Source organism: Ascaphus truei, chromosome 4, assembly GCF_040206685.1.
Source record: "Ascaphus truei isolate aAscTru1 chromosome 4, aAscTru1.hap1, whole genome shotgun sequence".
NCBI lineage: Eukaryota > Metazoa > Chordata > Amphibia > Anura > Ascaphidae > Ascaphus > Ascaphus truei.
Window position 1 is genome coordinate 422755614 of NC_134486.1, and position 21981 is coordinate 422777594.

General features: G+C 49.7%; 1 protein-coding gene across 1 annotated transcript in view; it reads left to right on the top strand.

Moving 5' to 3' along the window:
- The first annotated feature begins 8365 nt into the window (after positions 1 to 8365).
- LOC142492482 (phosphofurin acidic cluster sorting protein 2-like) overlaps positions 8366 to 21981 on the top strand; it is a 330781-nt gene continuing 317165 nt past the window's right edge. Inside the window, exons 1-3 of the mRNA XM_075595119.1 lie at positions 8366 to 8393; positions 8671 to 8756; positions 18185 to 18268. Coding sequence (XP_075451234.1) covers positions 8366 to 8393; positions 8671 to 8756; positions 18185 to 18268 — 198 coding nt within the window. The remainder of the gene's footprint in view (positions 8394 to 8670; positions 8757 to 18184; positions 18269 to 21981) is intronic.

A 21981-nucleotide genomic window follows, 5' to 3' on the forward strand; every position in this document is an offset into this window, starting at 1 on the left:
CGGGGGGAAATCTGTGTGATCAGGATACATCGGGGGGAGACCTGTGTGATCAGGATACATCGGGGGGGGGGGACCTGTGTGATCAGGATACATCGGGGGGAGACCTGTGTGATCAGGATACATCGGGGGGGAGACCTGTGTGATCAGGATACATCGGGGGGAAATCTGTGTGATCAGGATACATCGGGGGGAGACCTGTGTGATCAGGATACATCGGGGGGGGGACCTGTGTGATCAGGATACATCGGGGGGAGACCTGTGTGATCAGGATACATCGGGGGGGAGACCTGTGTGATCGGGGGGGGGGACCTGTGTGATCAGGATACACGGGGGGGAGACCTGTGTGATCAGGATACATCGTGGGGGGGACCTGTGTGATCAGGATACATTGGGGGGGAGACCTGTATGATCAGGATACATCGGGGGGGACAGACCTGTGTGATCAGGATACATCGGGGGGGGCAGACCTGTGTGATCAGGATACATCGGGGGAGACCTGTGTGATCAGGATACATCGGGGGGAGACCTGTGTGATCAGGATACATCGGGGGGACAGACCTGTGTGATCAGGATACATCGGGGGAGACCTGTGTGATCAGGATACATCGGGGGGAGACCTGTGTGATCAGGATACATCGGGGGGGTACCTGTGTGATCAGGATACATCGGGGGGAGACCTGTGTGATCAGGATACATCGGGGGGAGACCTGTGTGATCAGGATACATCGGGGGGAGACCTGTGTGATCAGGATACATCGGGGGGGGGACAGACCTGTGTGATCAGGATACGTCGGGGGGACAGACCTGTGTGTTCAGGATACATCGGGGGGGAGACCTGTGTGATCAGGATACATCGGGGGGGAGACCTGTGTGATCAGGATACATCGGGGGGAGACCTGTGTGATCAGGATACATCGGGGGGACAGACCTGTGTGATCAGGATACATCGGGGGGACAGACCTGTGTGATCAGGATACATCAGGGGGAGACCTGTGTGATCAGGATACATCGGGGGGAGACCTGTGTGATCAGGATACATCGGGGGAGACCTGTGTGATCAGGATACATCGGGGGGAGACCTGTGTGATCAGGATACATCGGGGGGGGACCTGTGTGATCAGGATACATCGGGGGGGAGACCTGTGTGATCAGGATACAGCGGGGGGAGACCTGTGTGATCAGGATACATCGGGGGGAGACCTGTGTGATCAGGATACATCGGGGGGAGACCTGTGTGATCAGGATACATCGGGGGGAGACCTGTGTGATCAGGATACATCGGGGGGAGACCTGTGTGATCAGGATACATCAGGGGGGGGACCTGTGTGATCAGGATACATCGGGGGGGGGGGACCTGTGTGATCAGGATACATCGGGGGGACAGACCTGTGTGATCAGGATACATCAGGGGGGGGGGGACCTGTGTGATCAGGATACATCGGGGGAAATCTGTGTTATCAGGATACATCGGGGGGGAGACCTGTGTGATCAGGATACATCGGGGGGGGGGACCTGTGTGATCAGGATACATCGGGGGGACAGACCTGTGTAATCAGGATACATCGGGAGGAGACCTGTGTGATCAGGATACATCGGGGGGAGACCTGTGTGATCAGGATACATCAGGGGGGGGGACCTGTGTGATCAGGATACATCGGGGGGACAGACCTTTGTAATCAGGATACATCGGGGGGAGACCTGTGTGATCAGGATACATCGGGGGGAGACCTGTGTGATCAGGATACATCGGGGGGAGACCTGTGTGATCAGGATACATCGGGGGGAGACCTGTGTGATCAGGATACATCGGGGGGAGACCTGTGTGATCAGGATACATCGGGGGGGGGACCTGTGTGATCAGGATACATTGGGGGGACCTGTGTGATCAGGATACATCGGGGGGAGACCTGTGTGATCAGGATACATCGGGGGGAGACCTGTGTGATCAGGATACATCGGGGGGAGACCTGTGTGATCAGGATACATCGGGGGGAGACCTGTGTGATCAGGATACATCGGGGGGAGACCTGTGTGATCAGGATACATCGGGGGGGTCAGACCTGTGTGATCAGGATACATCGGGGGGAGACCTGTGTGATCAGGATACATCGGGGGGAGACCTGTGTGATCAGGATACATCGGGGGGAGACCTGTGTGATCAGGATACATCGGGGGGGACCTGTGTGATCAGGATACATCGGGGGGAGACCTGTGTGATCAGGATACATCGGGGGGGAGACCTGTGTGATCAGGATACATCGGGGGGGGGACCTGTGTGATCAGGATACATCGGGGGGAGACCTGTGTGATCAGGATACATCCGGGGGAGACCTGTGTGATCAGGATACATCGGGGGGAGACCTGTGTGATCAGGATACATCGGGGGGGAGACCTGTGTGATCAGGATACATCGGGGGGGGGGAGACCTGTGTGATCAGGATACATCGGGGGGAGACCTGTGTGATCAGGATACATCGGGGGGAGACCTGTGTGATCAGGATACATCGGGGGGGGGGGACCTGTGTGATCAGGATACATCGGGGGAGACCTGTGTGATCAGGATACATCGGGGGGGAGACCTGTGTGATCAGGATACATCGGGGGGAAATCTGTGTGATCAGGATACATCGGGAGGAGACCTGTGTGATCAGGATACATCGGGGGGGGACCTGTGTGATCAGGATACATCGGGGGGGGACCTGTGTGATCAGGATACATCGGGGGGGACACCTGTGTGATCAGGATACATCGGGGGGGACAGACCTGTGTGATCAGGATACATCGGGAGGAGACCTGTGTGATCAGGATACATCGGGGGGGACCTGTGTGATCAGGATACATCGGGGGGAGACCTGTGTGATCAGGATACATCGGGGGGGGGGACCTGTGTGATCAGGATACATCGGGGGGAGACCTGTGTGATCAGGATACATCAGGGGGGGGGGGGACCTGTGTGATCAGGATACATCGGGGGAAATCTGTGTGATCAGGATACATCGGTGGGGAGACCTGTGTGATCAGGATACATTGGGGGGGGGGACCTGTGTGATCAGGATACATCGGGGGGGGGGACCTGTGTGATCAGGATACATCGGGGGGACAGACCTGTGTAATCAGGATACATCGGGAGGAGACCTGTGTGATCAGGATACATCGGGGGGAGACCTGTGTGATCAGGATACATCAGGGGGGGGGACCTGTGTGATCAGGATACATCGGGGGGACGGACCTGTGTGATCAGGATACATCGGGGGGACAGACCTGTGTAATCAGGATACATCGGGGGGAGACCTGTGTGATCAGGATACATTGGGGGGAGACCTGTGTGATCAGGATACATCGGGGGGACAGACCTGTGTAATCAGGATACATCGGGGGGGGCAGACCTGTGTGATCAGGATACATCGGGGGGAGACCTGTGTGATCAGGATACATCGGGGGGAGACCTGTGTGATCAGGATACATCGGGGGGAGACCTGTGTGATCAGGATACATCGGGGGAGACCTGTGTGATCAGGATACGTCGGGGGGGAGACCTGTGTGATCAGGATACATCGGGGGGGGAGACCTGTGTGATCAGGATACATCGGGGGGAGACCTGTGTGATCAGGATACATCGGGGGGAGACCTGTGTGATCAGGATACATCGGGGGGGGGACCTGTGTGATCAGGATACATCGGGGGAGACCTGTGTGATCAGGATACATCGGGGGGGAGACCTGTGTGATCAGGATACATCGGGGGGAAATCTGTGTGATCAGGATACATCGGGAGGAGACCTGTGTGATCAGGATACATCGGGGGGGGGGGCCTGTGTGATCAGGATACATCGGGGGGGGGACCTGTGTGATCAGGATACATCGGGGGGGACAGACCTGTGTGATCAGGATACATCGGGAGGAGACCTGTGTGATCAGGATACATCGGGGGGGACCTGTGTGATCAGGATACATCGGGGGGGAGACCTGTGTGATCAGGATACATCGGGGGGAGACCTGTGTGATCAGGATACATCGGGGGGGACAGACCTGTGTGATTAGGATACATCGGGGGGGACAGACCTGTGTGATTAGGATACATCGGGGGGGAGACCTGTGTGATCAGGATACATCGGGGGGGGAGACCTGTGTGATCAGGATACATCGGGGGGAGACCTGTGTGATCAGGATACATCGGGAGGAGACCTGTGTGATCAGGATACATCGGGGGGGGGACCTGTGTGATCAGGATACATCGGGGGGAGACCTGTGTGATCAGGATACATCAGGGGGGGGGGACCTGTGTGATCAGGATACATCGGGGGGGGGGGACCTGTGTGATCAGGATACATCGGGGGGAGACCTGTGTGATCAGGATACATCGGGGGGAGACCTGTGTGATCAGGATACATCGGGGGGAGACCTGTGTGATCAGGATACATCGGGGGGGACCTGTGTGATCAGGATACATCGGGGGGAGACCTGTGTGATCAGGATACATCGGGGGGAGACCTGTGTGATCAGGATACATCGGGGGGAGACCTGTGTGATCAGGATACATCGGGGGGGGGGGACAGACCTGTGTGATTAGGATACATCGGGGTGGGGCAGATCTGTGTTATTGGGATACATCGGGGGGCAGACCTGTGTGATCAGGATACATTGGGGGGGCAGACCTGTGTGATCAGGATACATTGGGGGGGGGCAGACCTGTGTGATCAGGATACATTGGGGGTGGCAGACCTGTGTGATCAGGATACATCGGGGGGGGGGGTGCAGACCTGTGTTATCAGGATACATAGGGGAGGGGCACCTGTGTAATCAGGATACATCGGGGGAGGGGTCAGATCAGTGTGATCCGGATACATCGGGGGGGAGACCTGTGTGATCAGGATACATCGGGGGGACAGACCTGTGTAATCAGGATACATCGGGGGGGGCAGACCTGTGTGATCAGGATACATCGGGGGGAGACCTGTGTGATCAGGATACATCGGGGGGAGACCTGTGTGATCAGTTTACATCGGGGGGAGACCTGTGTGATCAGGATACATCGGGGGAGACCTGTGTGATCAGGATACGTCGGGGGGGAGACCTGTGTGATCAGGATACATCGGGGGGGGAGACCTGTGTGATCAGGATACATCGGGGGGAGACCTGTGTGATCAGGATACATCGGGGGGAGACCTGTGTGATCAGGATACATCGGGGGGGGGACCTGTGTGATCAGGATACATCGGGGGAGACCTGTGTGATCAGGATACATCGGGGGGGAGACCTGTATGATCAGGATACATCGGGGGGAAATCTGTGTGATCAGGATACATCGGGAGGAGACCTGTGTGATCAGGATACATCGGGGGGGGGGGGCTGTGTGAACAGGATACACGGGGGGGGACCTGTGTGATCAGGATACATCGGAGGGGGGGGACCTGTGTGATCAGGATACATCGGGGGGGACAGACCTGTGTGATCAGGATACATCGGGAGGAGACCTGTGTGATCAGGATACATCGGGGGGGACCTGTGTGATCAGGATACATCGGGGGGGGGGGAGACCTGTGTGATCAGGATACATCGGGGGGAGACCTGTGTGATCAGGATACATCGGGAGGAGACCTGTGTGATCAGGATACATCGGGGGGGGACCTGTGTGATCAGGATACATCGGGGGGAGACCTGTGTGATCAGGATACATCAGGGGGGGGGGACCTGTGTGATCAGGATACATCGGGGGGGGGGGGGACCTGTGTGATCAGGATACATCGGGAGGAGACCTGTGTGATCAGGATACATCGGGGGGAGACCTGTGTGATCAGGATACATCGGGGGGAGACCTGTGTGATCAGGATACATCGGGGGGGACCTGTGTGATCAGGATACATCGGGGGGAGACCTGTGTGATCAGGATACATCGGGGGGAGACCTGTGTGATCAGGATACATCTGGGGGAGACCTGTGTGATCAGGATACATCGGGGGGGGGACAGACCTGTGTGATTAGGATACATCGGGGTGGGGCAGATCTGTGTTATTGGGATACATCGGGGGGCAGACCTGTGTGATCAGGATACATTGGGGGGGCAGACCTGTGTGATCAGGATACATTGGGGGGGGGGCAGACCTGTGTGATCAGGATACATTGGGGGTGGCAGACCTGTGTGATCAGGATACATCGGGGGGGGGGGGTGCAGACCTGTGTTATCAGGATACATAGGGGAGGGGCACCTGTGTAATCAGGATACATCGGGGGAGGGGTCAGATCAGTGTGATCCGGATACATCGGGGGGGGGGGGGGGCAGACCTGTGTGATCAGGATTCATCAGGATGGGGGGGGGTGGGGGGAAGGTCAGACTTGTGTGATCAGGATACATCGGGGGGGGGGGGGCAGACCTGTGTGATTAGGATAGATCGGGGGGTAGGGCAGACCTGTGTAATCAGGATACATCGGGGGGGGGCACCTGTGTAATCAGGATACATTGGGGGGATGGCAGACCTGTGTAAGGATACATCGGGGGGGGGGGGCAGGCCTGTGTGAATATACGGATAAGGATACATCGGGGGGGGGGAGATCTGTGTGATCAGGGTACATTGGGGGGGCAGACCAGTTTTATTAGGATCTTCGGGGGGGCAGACCTGTGTGAATAGCATACATCGGGGTGGGGGGCAGACCTGTGTTATTAGGATACATCGGGGGGGCGGGGCAGACCTGTGTGATCAGGATACAGCGGGGGGCGGGGGGGCAGACCTGTGTTATTAGGATACATCGGGGGGCGGGGCAGACCTGTGTAATCAGGATACATTGGGGGGGGGCAGACCTGTGTGATCCTTTTTTTGCAAAGACCACTGTGCCCTCCTTTATATCCTCCATTACTCTTTTCCAAAGGACCCGTTAAATCCGTACAAGAGCAGCTGTACGTGAAAACGGTATTTCAAGTATAGGTTAAGGTATCAGTGGTGCCTCTTGGGATAAAGTGTTATATCTCTGGCGCTCGGCACTTAAACACAGCTATATATAAAAAATATGTACGCTATATACAGCCAGATTCGGTGACGTTCCAGATCCAATGAGGTGCTCCACGTGTGGATATTAAATAACATAGCGTAATCCTGTATGTTAACGGAAACAAATGGGTACAAACACACATACACACAATACAAACACACATACACACAATACAAACACACATACACACAATACAAACACACATACACACAATACAAACACACATACACACAATACAAACACACATACACACAATACAAACACACATACACACAATACAAACACACATACACACAATACAAACACACATACACACAATACAAACACACATACACACAATACAAACACACATACACACAATACAAACACACATACACACAATACAAACACACATACACACAATACAAACACACATACACACAATACAAACACACATACACACAATACAAACAACAGATGCTGAGAACAAACAGGTGACTGATATTAATACAATTACATTTAATAAAACACATCAATAACAAAAATAAATAACAAAAATGAATGCAAGGATTAAGAATGAGTGGGTCCCATATGAGCACTGTCACTGGAGTTGGAATACCCGCTTACCAGAAGCAAGACGGTATCAGGCAGTGGCTAATTAAAGAGTGTCCCCTCTTATCGTGGCTAGTCAGCTCTTGGTGGTCACGCGCTGCATGTCTGCTTCTGGGCGGGGTGCTTCACTGCTCTCACGTGAACAGACCTCTATGGATCGTAACTCCAACCTACGTCTCCTGAGCGGCCTGCGCATGCGCAGTGCTAGCTGTGCGTCCGTGGCGACAGATTCGTCAAGGCTCAGCTCGGCAGTATTATGCAGATGGTAGCAGCAGATTCGCTTGTTCTCCGAACGCTGTGCCGGTTCAGATCGACCTCCAACGGGGATATAAAAAATGAATGGTGCAGTAGAGTGTAGAACGGGACCACCCTACGCGTTTCGGAAGTCGTGGCTTCCTTCCTCAGGGGCAAACAAGTAATGACCCAGTCCCTGTATGTCCAGATATAAATAGTTCCGATTAAAAGGTGCAGTACACCCATTATAATTGTTGGACAAGACGCACAGAATCGTTTCACATCCTCTTGTACTCCCATAAAATCTGGAGAGGATTCGATCCAGCGTCTTGTCCGGCCGCAGGAGTGTCATGTAGAAGTCTAAGTACTGTATGCCTATGAGGTTTGGGAACCAACATCTGTAGAACACTCAGTGTTTATCAACACGGTATATCGTATCATCTCGGAGGCATCAGCACATTGTTTCTTCTGGTATTACCTCTCCACATGCCCCTCACATCCTGCTGGCTCTCCCCATGGGCTTGATACATTGTCTGAATACTGTTAGGTCAACAGATATGATGTCCCATGTCCCTTTCCTCTTTGGTAGGTGACATAACGGAAGCTCATACTCATACCATGTATTCTGCTTGTGGGTTTCTGTTACCAGGGTGCACTTCTTATACTTGAATTGTAGTTATGGCTCAGCTAATTATTTCTTGAGTGCAACTACGTAATTGGTCTCCCTGATCAGAGTTCCCCAGAGTAAATAACAGTGTTAGAATCAGCCTCTTTACCTGGTGTCTGGATCTGGTGGGACGGTGATTATCTGTTCTGCGTGCGAGGTCTGGGTTACAGCGTTGTCATTCTTTCTGTTTTCCAGATATTGACCATTACTGGGAGGAGGAGGACGACGAGGACAGCTACTCATCAGAGCCAGAGGGCAGCGATGAAGGTGGCCAGGGACAGGTAAGAGCTGTGTACACCGAATCATGACCGTGTACAGCACACCAATGCATCAATAGCCTGAGCAGCCAGTGTATTGTCTCTCTAAGCTTCATACAGTACCTGTTATATAGTAATGTGTGTGTGTGTGTGTGTGTGTGTGTGTGTGTGTGTGTGTGTGTGTGTGGGGGGGGGGGGTGTTTCCTGTGTGTTATATAGTAATGTATGTATGTGTTTCCTGTGTGTTATATAGTAATGTGTGTGTGTGTATATGTGTTTCCTGTGTGGTATATAGTAATGTGTGTGTCTGGTATGTGTTTCCTGTGTGTTTTATATAGTAGTGTGTGTGTGTGTGTGTGTGTGTGTGTGTGTGTGTGGTATGTGTTTTCTGTGTGTTATGTAACGGGTATTCCCCCTACCCCAATCACAGATACAGTGTATGTGAGGGGGAACCTATGTGTTACCAGGTGTGTTGCGTATACCTGTAGGTTCACAAGAAGCCTGAGCCTCCGCTTGTTGGGAACCTGGGGTGAGTCCGTCAGCTCAATCTGATTTACAGCGCCTCCACCTGTGCAGGGTTCTAGAAATGAAGAAGGTTGCCTACACAGGACCCACATATACAATAAGTACATACACGAAGATGTATATAACCAGTTTATATATATGCAGGAAATAACACACACTTAATAACACTCCCCCTAGGGGTAACTCCACAGTCTATAACGCAGCCCAAAGTGTCTTTCACTCCACTAGGAGTGTACCTACCCACCACCGTGTACCCCCACACCGTGTCCACAGCCTAACCCCTTTGTCCCGTGGTCAGCGCTGCCACTATGTGTAATTATGATATGTTAGAAAACGTTGGTGCACTTATGGGGTACCTGCCGAGCGCTCCTGCACTCGGGCCTGCAAGCAACTTCGCAAAGGATCTGCCGCTTGGTGATCCCGTCTGATCCGGTGTTTCCTCGCACGAGGGTCCGCCAGGGGCGATCCCACCCTGGAGATAGTCACTGTCTCTTTGGCACAGACTAGAGCCCAAGTCTCTTGTCGGGGAGGGCAGCGTCCGCTGCGTCGGGGAGCGCAGCGTCCGCTGTGTCGGGGAGCGCAGCGTCCGCTGTGTCGGGGAGCGCAGCGTCCGCTGCGTCCCTATCTAACACTAGTACTAATGTGACAGGGTCCCTAACCTGTAGCACCACAAACTGGGGAGTTGGGACCTATCTGGGGCCTAGGGGGTTACTGGCCTAATGCAGCGGGTCACTGACCCCTGCACTCACCTCCTTCCCCTAGCTCTTCCCGGTCCAGACTGCCTTGTCTCCCGCGCGCGCGAAATGTATCTATTCCCTGCAAGCAGGGAGCTCCCGCAGCCCTATTGGCTCCCTGGCGTCATGGGGCCGCTCCCGAGGCTCATGGGACTTGTAGTCCCGTCCAAGAGCCTTCCCTGGTAGGCTAGGGTTCGCGCGCTTGCTGCTCGCGCATGCGTAACTGTCCCGGCCGCCCGAACCTACTGCGCATGTGCAAAACTATCCAAGATGGCGGCGCCCTGCACGGGAGCCGCCGAGAGCCCTAACGACGCGCCCGCGGCTCTAACAACCGGCCGCTCGTGTCCCCGGCAACCTCCGCACCAGTTCCCATCTGCCCCTCACTCCTGCAAGCGCCGACGGGTCCGCCATTGGCTCGGCGGCACCCGCGATCGCCAGCCAGGTGAGGGAGGGGCGACGGGCAGAGGGGGACCTGGCTACAGTTAGATAGTAATGTGTGTGGGGTATATGTTTCCTGTGTGTTATATAGTAATATGTATGTGTTCCTGTGTTTTATATAGTAGTGTGTGTGTGTTATGTGTTTCCTGTGTTTTATATAGTAGTGTGTGTGTGTGTGTGTTATGTGTTTCCTGTGTTTTATATAGTAGTGTGTGTGTGTTATGTGTTTCCTGTGTTTTATATAGTAGTGTGTGTGTGTGTTATGTGTTTCCTGTGTTTTATATAGTAGTGTGTGTGTGTGTTATGTGTTTCCTGTGTTTTATATAGTAGTGTGTGTGTGTTATGTGTTTCCTGTGTTTTATATAGTAGAGTGTGTGTGTGTGTGTGTGTGTGTGGTATGTGTTTCCTGTGTGTTATATAGTAATGTGTGTGTGTGTGGGGTATATGTTTCCTGTGTGTTATATAGTAGTGTGTGTGTGTGTGTGGGGGGGGGGGGGTGTATGTGTTTCCGGTGTATTATATAGTAATGTGTGTGTGTTATATAGTAATGTGTGTGTGTGTGTTTCCTGTGTGTTATATAGTAATGTGTGTGGGGCTTATGTGTTTCCTGTGTGTTATATAGTAATGTGTGTGTGTGGTATGTGTTTCCTGTGTGTTATATAGTAATGTGTGTGTGTGTGTGTTTCCTGTGTATTATATAGTAATGTGTGTGTGTGGTATGTGTTTCCTGTGTGTTATATAGTAATGTGTGGGGTATGTGTTTCCTGTGTGTTATATAGTAATGTGTGGGGTATGTGTTTCCTGTGTGTTATATAGTAATGTGTGGGGTATGTGTTTCCTGTGTGTTATATAGTAATGTGTGTGTGTGGTATGTGTTTCCTGTGTGTTATATAGTAATGTGTGGGGTATGTGTTTCCTGTGTGTTATATAGTAATGTGTGTGGGGGGTATGTGTTTCCTGTGTGTTATATAGTAATGTGTGTGTGTGTGGTATGTGCTTCCTGTGTGTTAGATAGTAATGTGTGTGTGGTATGTGTTTCCTGTGTATTATATAGTAATGGGTATGTGTTTCCTGTGTGTTATATAGTAATGTGTGGGGTATGTGTTTCCTGTGTGTTAGATAGTAATGTGTGTGTGGTATGTGTTTCCTGTGTGTTATATAGTCAGGTGTGTGTGTGTGGTATGTGCTTCCTGTGTGTTAGATAGTAATGTGTGTGTGATATGTGTTTCCTGTGTGTTATATACTAATGTGTGTTTGTGTGGGGTATGTGTTTCCTGTGTGTTATATAGTAATGTGTGTGGGGGGGGTTATGTGTTTCCTGTGTGTTATATAGTAGTGTGTGTGTGGTATGTGCTTCCTGTGTGTTAGATAGTAATGTGTGTGGGGGGTATGTGTTTCCTGTGTGTTATATAGTAATGTGTGTGGGGGGTATGTGTTTCCTGTGTGTTATATAGTAGTGTGTGTGTGTGGTATGTGCTTCCTGTGTGTTAGAAAGTAATGTGTGTGGGGTATGTGTTTCCTGTGTGTTATATAGTAGTGTGTGTGTGGTATGTGCTTCCTGTGTGTTAGATAGTAATGTGTGTGGGGTATGTGTTTCCTGTGTGTTATATCGTAAGGTGTGTGTGTGTGTGTGTGTGTGTGTTTGTGTGTGGTATGTGCTTCCTGTGTGTTAGATAGTAATGTGTGTGGGGTATGTGTTTCCTGTGTATTATATAGTAATGTGTGGGGTATGTGCTTCCTGTGTGTTATATCGTAAGGTGTGTTTGTATGGTATGTGCTTCCTGTGTGTTAGATAGTAATGTGTGTGGGGTATGTGCTTCCTGTGTGTTAGATAGTAATGTGTGTGGGGTATGTGTTTCCTGTGTGTTATACAGTAACCTTCAACCGAATATTTTTCGTGGACAGCCATACCTTTTGCCCTGGAGTGTAGGTTGGTGTCTCACAACGATGCCGGTCAGTCTGTTTCTTCTGCAGAGAGACCGCTTTTCTAAGATTTTGCTGAATCCTTCCCCAAGAGGCTTGCAGAAGCAGAATCCTATTATCCGCTGCTGGTACCCCGGATCTAGGCCCTGCGGTAGGGAGAGCCGAGGGATGGAAGCCGAAGTTGGTAAAGAAGGGCGAGTCTTGAGTCGACTCATTATGGAGATTGTTGTGGGAGAACTCGGCCCAAGGCAAGAGATCAGTCCAGTTGTCCTGGGTATCCGAAATGAAGCAGTGGATGAACTGTTCCAGTGATTGGTTTGTCCGCTCCGTCTGACCATTAGTCTGAGGATGATAGCCGGAAGAGAAGTGAAGAGAAATCCAGATCTGTTTGCTAAAGGCCCACAAAAATTTAGAAATAAATTGAGATCCATGATCCGACACAATAACTTGGGGAACTCCTGGAATATCAGACTGACCATGCGCGATGTGTTCTAAAGCATCAAAAGTGTTGGCAGCGATTATACAAGATGGGGGGAAATATGGTCTCTTCTTGGTCCTCAGCCTTGTCTTTCACGAGAAATTGGTGAGAGAGCGTCTGCCTTCACGTTTTTAGACCCTGGTAAATACGAAATAATGAAATTGAAGCAAGAAAAAAAAGTGACCATCGGGCTTGTCGCGACCCTAAGAAATGTGCACCTTCAATGTAAAGAAGATTCTTATGGTCCGTCAGAATAGTAACAAGATTTTCAGTGTCCTCGAGCAAATGTCTCCAAGGCCATTTTGATGGCCAATAGTTCCCAGTTGCCGTCATAGTTCTGTTTGGCGGGTGAGAACTTCTTGGAAAAGAAGGCACAAGGATGTAGTTTGGCTTGTTGAGTCTTCCTTTGGGACAACACTGTTCCGGCTCAGACATCAGAAGCGTCCACCCAGACCTGGGTGGGTACATGGCCAGACCTGTGTCGCAGATGACTCCATTGAAAAGGTTGTGCTTCTGTCCAGTCTATCCGAGGGTTATGTAATTGAAGGAGTATGGATGACGTCCAACGAGATCCTTTCGACATGAAGTTCTCCTGTGGGCAACTTAAAAGGAACAGTTTGAAGAGAGATAAAGGCGGGTTGTAAGGGACGGCCGTCAATATTTTCCAGACCTATTGAGTGACTTTTTTGTATCAAAGGGGTTTTATTCTTCTCTGCGAATCCCTGGTCAATGAAATTCCCACCTGATCCAGAGTCCAGAAAGGCCTCACTGGAGGCCTTGAAGGTATCACCGGTAAGCGTGATGGGTATCAGGAGCCTGGTTGGCATCTTGGGAGGGGAGGCAGATAGATTTCCCAGTGTGATCCTCTCGGCTCTCACTGGAACTTTAGCGTTTCCCGATTTATGGGGACAGGCGAGATTACCTGGTGTCTGACATTACCGCAATAAAGACAGAGTCCGGCATTACGTCTGCGTTGTTTCTCACCAGGCGAAAGTTTGTTGCCTCCGAGCTGCATGGGTTCTTCCAGGTCCATAAGAGGAGGGTTAAAGGCCCCTGTGTAATGGTCGCGGAGAGATTGCATACCTTGCTTACAACGATTTCTTTCAGCCCTTCTCTCCTGTAACCTCAAATCCACTCGATGCATAGGCCGATGAGTTCCTCTAGTTCTGTGGGGCGTTGCAAAGCGGCAAGTTCATCCTTAAGGTTCTCGGACAGGCCTTCCCAAAATGCTGCCGCTAACACCTCATCGTTCCAGCTGGTCTCTGTGGCTATGGTCTGAAATTCGACTGCATACCAGGCCACGGGATGACTGCCTTGGGTTATATGAAATAGAGATAATGCAGCTGTTACCTTGCGTCCGGGTGTATCGAATACTCTGCGGAATTCTTTGGTGAAGCGGGCTATGACGCAGGTGAGGTCCGGCCTTTGTTCCCAGATGGGTGAAGCCCACGCCAAGGCATCATCAATGAGCAGGGAGATTATATAGGCCTCCTTGGATCGCTGGGACACAAAACGGGAGGGCATCAATTCGAACTGTATAAAACATTGATTGAGAAATCCGCGGCAACCAAACGGTTCACCGCCATAGCATTTGGGTGTAGGAAGTTGGGGTACGGAGGCTGCGTTCATGGGAACATTTGCGGGAGCAGGCACCACTGAGGGAACAGAATCAACAGGGGTACGTTTTGCCTGGTCTGTAGAAGTTTGCACTGTCAGTTGGAGTTGGTCCATACGCTGACTATTCTGGTCAAGATACTTCTCCAGTTTGGCAAACATGTCAGAGTGCAGGTTCAAGACTCGACCCACCTCAGCAGGGTCCATGTTTGTGGGGCTGAGCATACTGTAACGAGTGCCCACCTGAGATACCTCTCCATGTTCTACCTGCGGGGAACCGGGCCACTGTCATATGGAGAGCCCACAGACTGGCTACTTCCAGTCCTGATTGTGGGTAAATCCGTCCAGGCCCTTGTGAAGAGCTTACCTATGACTCCTCATGGAGCATAGAATGTATACACAGCGATATAAAATAGTACCTGACTCCCAACATCCTGCTAAAGGTAAAGGGTCGAGAGGCCAGGCTAGAAGTAGGAGTTGCTCCTTGACTCCCTGCCCAGTTTTGCTTGGCTGGTACTGGCCCTTTATCTCTAGTTTACTGGTTCCCTCCCAGCGAGAGCCTCCTTCTCTGATACAGGAGAAGCCCGGTCAACTGTTGGCCTTCTCTGCTGATCTGTTACCCAGTAGACACCGGGTTCCGAAATCTCGGAAGCAAAGACACTGTGAAAACCAGGACTAGTTACACAGATCTGGGACTCGAGGTGGCCATACTAATAGGCATAAGTTACAGGTAATGACTGGGGATGGCCAGAAGGAGGGAGAGATAGAGCCTGGAGACTTACCAGAGCTGTGTCTCCCTGATTTTCGCCAGAGGCAGAGGGAGGACCCAGTCCTTGCCAGGCAATAGGAGAAGGTGGTAAAAATCGATGACAATGTATTGAATACACAAGGGGTAATGGTGTTCCCGCATTTTAAATTGGTAAATGCTATATAGGGTGAACAAGCATACACAAACAGGGGAGGCACATTAACGAGGCACTAATATGTGTGTGTTAATGAGACACTAATTTGGGTGTTAACGAGGTACATGTGTGTGATAACGTGGCATTAATGTGTGTGTGTTAACAAGGTTCTGTGTGTGCTAACGAGGTACTAATGTGTGTGTTAACGAGGTACTAATGTGTGTGTGTGTGTGTTAACAAGGTACATATGGTGTTAACGAGGCGCTAATGTGTGTGTTAACGAGGCACTAATGTGTGTGTTAACGAGGCACTAATGTGTGTAACGAGGCACTAATGTGTTTTAGCAAAGCACTAATGTGTGTATTAACGAGTTTCTAATATGTGTTATCGAGGCACTAATATGTGTGTGTTAACAAGGCACTATGTGTGTGTTAACGAGGCACTAATACAGTATGTGTGTGTTAATGAGGCACTAATATGTGTGTGTTAACAAGGCACTATGTGTGTGTTAACAAGGCACTAATACAGTATGTGTGTTAATGAGGCACTGTGTGTTAATGAGGTACTAATGTGTGTTAACGAGGCACTAAGGTGTGTGTTAACGAGGCACTAAGGTGTGTGTTAACGAGGCATTAATATGTGTGTGTTATCGAGGCACTATTATGTGTGTGTTAACGAGGTACTAATATGTGTGTGTGTTAATGAAGTACTATGTGTGTGTTAACGAGGTACTAATGTGTGTTATCGAGGCACTAATATGTGTGTCTTATCGAGGTACTAATTTGTGTGTTAACAAGGTACTAAGGTGTCTTATCGAGGTACTAATATGTGTGTGGTATCGAGGCACTGTGTGTGCTATCGATGCACTAATATGTGTGTGCTATCGATGCACTAATATGTGTGTGTTATCGAGGCACTAATCTGTGTGTGTTATCGAGGCACTGTGTGTGCTATCGATGCACTAATATGTGTGTGTTATCGATGCACTAATATGTGTGTGTTATCGAGGCACTAATATGTGTGTTAACGAGGCACTAATATGTGTGTGTTATCGAGGCACTAATATGTGTGTGTTATCGAGGCACTAATATGTGTGTGTTATCGAGGCACTAATCTGTGTGTGTTATCGAGGCACTAATGTGTGTGTGTTATCGAGGCACTAATCTGTGTGTGTTATCGAGGCACTAATCTGTGTGTGTTATCGAGGCACTAATCTGTGTGTGTTATCGAGGCACTAATGTGTGTGTGTTATCGAGGCACTAATCTGTGTGTGTTATCGAGGCACTAATGTGTGTGTGTTATCGAGGCACTAATGTGTGTGTGTTATCGAGGCACTAATGTGTGTGTGTTATCGAGGCACTAATCTGTGTGTGTTATCGAGACACTAATGTGTGTGTGTTATCGAGTCACTAATCTGTGTGTGTTATCGAGGCACTAATGTGTGTGTGTTATCGAGGCACTAATGTGTGTGTGTTATCGAGGCACTAATCTGTGTGTGTTATCGAGGCACTAATGTGTGTGTGTTATCGAGGCACTAATGTGTGTGTGTTATCGAGGCACTAATGTGTGTGTGTTATCGAGGCACTAATATGTGTGTGTTATCGAGGCACTAATATGTGTGTGTTATCGAGGCACTAATGTGTGTGTTAACGAGGCACTAATGTGTGTGTGTGTTAATGAGGCACTATATGTGTTAATGAGGTACTAATATGTGTGTTAACGAGGCATTAATATGTGTGTTATCGAGACACTAATATGTGTGTGTTAATGAGGTACTCTGTGCCCACATACTTGAAAACGAGAGGTAACTCTCAATGTATTACAGGCATACCCCGCATTAACGTACGCAATGGGACCGGAGCATGTATGTAAAGCGAAAATGTACTTAAAGTGAAGCACTCCCTTCTATCCACTTATTGATGCATGTACTGTACTGCAATCGTCATAACTGATGTAAATAACGCATTTGTAACAGGCTCTATAGTCTCCCCGCTTGCGCACAGCTTCGGCGCAGGTAGGGAGCCGGTATTGCTGTTCAGGACGTGCTGACAGGCGCATGCGTGAACTGCCGTTTGCCTATTGGGCGATATGTACTTACTCGCGAGTGTACTTAAAGTGAGTGTACTTAAAGCGGGGTATGCCTGTACTTCCTGGTAAAATATTTTATAAATAAATAAACCATGTGTGTTAATGAGGCACTAATATGTGTGTTAACGAGGCACTAATATGTGTCTGTTAATGAGGCACTGTGTGTTAACGAGACACTAATATGTGTGTGTTAACGAGACACTAATATGTGTGTGTTAACGATGAACTAATATGTGTACTAACGAGGCACTAATATGGGTGTGTTAACAAGGTACTAATGTGTGTTAACGAGGTACTAATATGTGTGTGTTAACAAGGCACTATGTGTGTGTTAACGAGGCACTAATACAGTATGTGTGTGTTAGTGAGGCACTAATATATGTGTGTTAAAGAGGTACTAATATGTATGTGTTAACGGGGTACTAATATGTGTGTGTTAACGAGGCACTAATGTGTGTTAACAAGGCACTAATACAGTATGTGTGTGTTAGAGGCACTATATGTGTTAATGAGGTACTAATGTGTGTGTTAACGAGGCACTAAGGTGTGTATGTGTGTTAACGAGGCATTAATATGTGTGTGTTATCGAGGCACTAATATGTGTGTGTTAACGAGGTACTAATATGTGTGTTAACGAGGCACAAATATGTGTTAACAAGGCACTAATATGTGTGTGTTATCGAGGTACTAATATGTGTGTTAACGAGGCACTAATATGTGTGTTAACGAGGCCACGTTCCTTCTAATCAGGATGTGGATGATGAAGACGATGAGATCAGAAAGCCGAAGAAATTCGCCAGGAAATTAGTGCGAAGCACATCCCTGATCCGGCAGGTAATATCACGCGTGTGCGGTGTGTGTGACGTGTGCACATCCCTGATCCGGCAGGTAATATCACGCGTGTGCGGAGTGTGTGACGTGTGCACATCCCTGATCCGGCAGGTAATATCACGTGTGTGCGGTGTGTGTGACGTGTGCACATCCCTGATCCGGCAGGTAATATCACGCGTGTGCGGAGTGTGTGACGTGTGCACATCCCTGATCCGGCAGGTAATATCACGTGTGTGTGGTGTGTGTGACGTGTGCACATCCCTGATCCGGCAGGTAATATCACGCGTGTGCGGAGTGTGTGACGTGTGCACATCCCTGATCCGGCAGGTAATATCACGTGTGCTGTGTGTGTGACATGTGCACATACCTGATCTGGCAGGTAATATCATGTGTGTGCGGTGTGTGACGTGTGCACATCCCTAATCCGGAAGGTAATATCACGTGTGTGCTGTGTTTGTGACGTGTGCACATACTTGATCTGGCAGGTAATATCACGCGTGTGCGGTGTGTGTGACGTGTGCACATCCCTAATCTGGCAGGTAATATCACGTGTGTGCTGTGTGTGATGTGTGCACATCCCTGATCTGGCAGGTAATATCATGCGTGTGTGGTGTGTGTGACGTGTGCACATCCCTGATCTGGCAGGTAATATCACGTGTGTGCGATGTGTGACGTGTGCACATCCCTGATCCGGCAGGTAATATCACGTGTGTGCTGTGTGTGTGACGTGTGCACATCCCTGATCTGGCAGGTAATATCACGTGTGTGACGTGTGGACATCCCTGATCCGGCAGGTAATATCACGTGTGTGCTGTGTGTGTGACGTGTGCACATCCCTGATCTGGCAGGTAATATCACGTGTGTGACGTGTGGACATCCCTGATCCGGCAGGTAATATCACGCGTGTGCTGTGTGTGTGACGTGTGCACATACTTGATCTGGCAGGTAATATCACGTGTGTGCGGTGTGTGTGACGTGTGCACATCCCTGATCTGGCAGGTAATATCACGCGTGTGCGATGTGTGACGTGTGCACATCCCTGATCCGGCAGGTAATATCACGTGTGTGCTGTGTGTGACGTGTGCACATCCCTGATCTGGCAGGTAATATCACGTGTGACGTGTGCACATCCCTGATCCGGCAGGTAATATCACGTGTGTGTGACGTGTGCACATACCTGATCCGGCAGGTAATATCACGCGTGTGCGGTGTGTGTGACGTGTGCACATCCCTGATCCGGCAGGTAATATCACGTGTGTGCTGTGTGTGACGTGTGCACATCCCTGATCTGGCAGGTAATATCATGTGTGTGCGGTGTGTGTGACTTGTGCACATCCCTGATCCGGCAGGTAATATCACGCGTGTGCGGTGTGTGTGACTTGTGCACATCCCTGATCCGGCAGGTAATATCACGTGTGTGCCGTGTGTGTGACGTGTGCACATCCCTGATCTGGTAGATAATATCACGCGTGTGCGGTGTGTGTGACGTGTGCACATCCCTGATCTGGCGTGTAATATCACGTGTGTGCGGTGTGTGTGACGTGTGCACATCCCTGATCTGGTAGATAATATCACGCGTGTGCGGTGTGTGTGACGTGTGCACATCCCTGATCTGGCGTGTAATATCACGCGTGTGCGGTGTGTGTGACGTGTGCACATCCCTGATCTGGCGTGTAATATCACGTGTGTGCGGTGTGTGTGACGTGTGCACATCCCTGATCCGGCAGGTAATATCACGTGTGTGGTGTGTGTGTGACGTGTGCACATCCCTGATCTGGCATGTAATATCACGTGTGTGCCGTGTGTGTGACGTGTGCACATCCCTAATCCGGCATGTAATATCACGTGTGTGGTGTGTGTTTGACGTGTGCCCATCCCTGATCCGGCAGGTAATATCATGCGTGTGTGGTGTGTGTGACGTGTGCACATCCCTGATCCGGCAGGTAATATCACGTGTGTGCGGTGTGTGCGACGTGTGCACATCCCTGATCCGGCAGGTAATATCATGCGTGTGCCGTGTGTGTGACGTGTGCACATCCCTGATCCGGCAGGTAATATCACGTGTGTGCTGTGTGTGTGATGTGTGCACATCCCTGATCCGGCAGGTAATATCACGTGTGTGTGTGACGTGTGCACATCCCTGACCTGGCAGATAATATCACGTGTGTGCATGACGTGTGCACATCCCTGATCCGGCAGGTAATATCAAGCGTGTGCTGTGTGTGACGTGTGCACATCCCTGATCCGGCAGGTAATATCACGTGTGTGTGCTGTGTGTGTGACGTGTGCACATCCATGTATCAGAACGGGGTGTGCAGTCTATGTATATCAGCGCGAGGTGAATTTATTAGTGTGAGGTGTGTGTATTGGTGCGAGGTGAATTTATTAGTGTGAGGTGTGTATCGGTGCGAGGTGAATTTATTAGTGTAAGGTGTGTGTATCGGTGCGAGGTGAATTTATTAGTGTAAGGTGTGTGTATCGGTGCGAGGTGAATTTATTAGTGTAAGGTGTGTGTATCGGTGCGAGGTGAATTTATTAGTGTAAGGTGTGTGTATCGGTGCGAGGTGAATTTATTAGTGTAAGGTGTGTGTATCGGTGCGAGGTGAATTTATTAGTGTAAGGTGTGTGTATCGGTGCGAGGTGAATTTATTAGTGTAAGGTGTGTGTATCGGTGCGAGGTGAATTTATTAGTGTAAGGTGTGTGTATTGGTGCATGGTGACTATTAGTGTAAGGTGTGTGTATCGGTGCGAGGTGAATTTATTAGTGTGAGGTGTGTATCGGTGGGAGGTGTGTCATGCAAGGTGACTATTAGTGTGATGTGTGTGTATTGGTGCGAGGTGAATTTATTAGTGTAAGGTTTGTGTATCGGTGCGAGGTGAATTTATTAGTGTGAGGTGTGTGTATCGGTGCGTGGTGACTATTAGTGTGATGTGTGTGTATGGTTGCGAGGTGAATTTAATAGTGTAAGGTGTGTGTATCGGTGCGAGGTGAATTTATTAGTGTAAGGTGTGTATCAGTGCGAGGTGATTTTAATAGTGTACGGTGTGTGTATCGGTGCAAGGTAAATTTATTAGTGTAAGGTGTGTGTATTGGTGCGAGGTAAATTTATTAGTGTAAGGTGTGTGTATCGGTGCGAGGTGAATTTATTAGTGTAAGGTGTGTATCGGTGCGAGGTGAATTTATTAGTGTAAGGTGTGTGTATTGGTGCGAAGTGAATTTAATAGTGTAAGGTGTGTGTATCAGTGCGAGGTGAATTTAATAGTGTAAGGTGTGTGTATTGGTGCGAGGTGAATTTAATATTGTACAGTGTTTGTATCGGTGCGAGATGAATTTAATAGTGTAAGGTGTGTGTATTGGTGCAAGGTGAATTTAATAGTGTAAGGTGTGTGTATCGGTGCGAGGTGAATTTATAAGTGTAAGGTGTGTGTATTGGTGCATGGTGACTATTAGTGTAAGGTGTGTGTATCGGTGCGAGGTGAATTTATTAGTGTACGGTGTGTGTATTGGTGCGAGGTGAATTTAATAGTGTAAGGTGTGTGTATTGGTGCGAAGTGAATTTAATAGTGTAAGGTGTGTGTATCGGTGCATGGTGACTATTAGTGTAAGGTGTGTGTATTGGTGCGAGGGGAATTTATTAGTGTACTGTGTGTGTATTGGTGCAAGGGGAATTTATTAGTTTAAGGTGTGTGTATCGTGCGAGGTGAATTTATTAGTG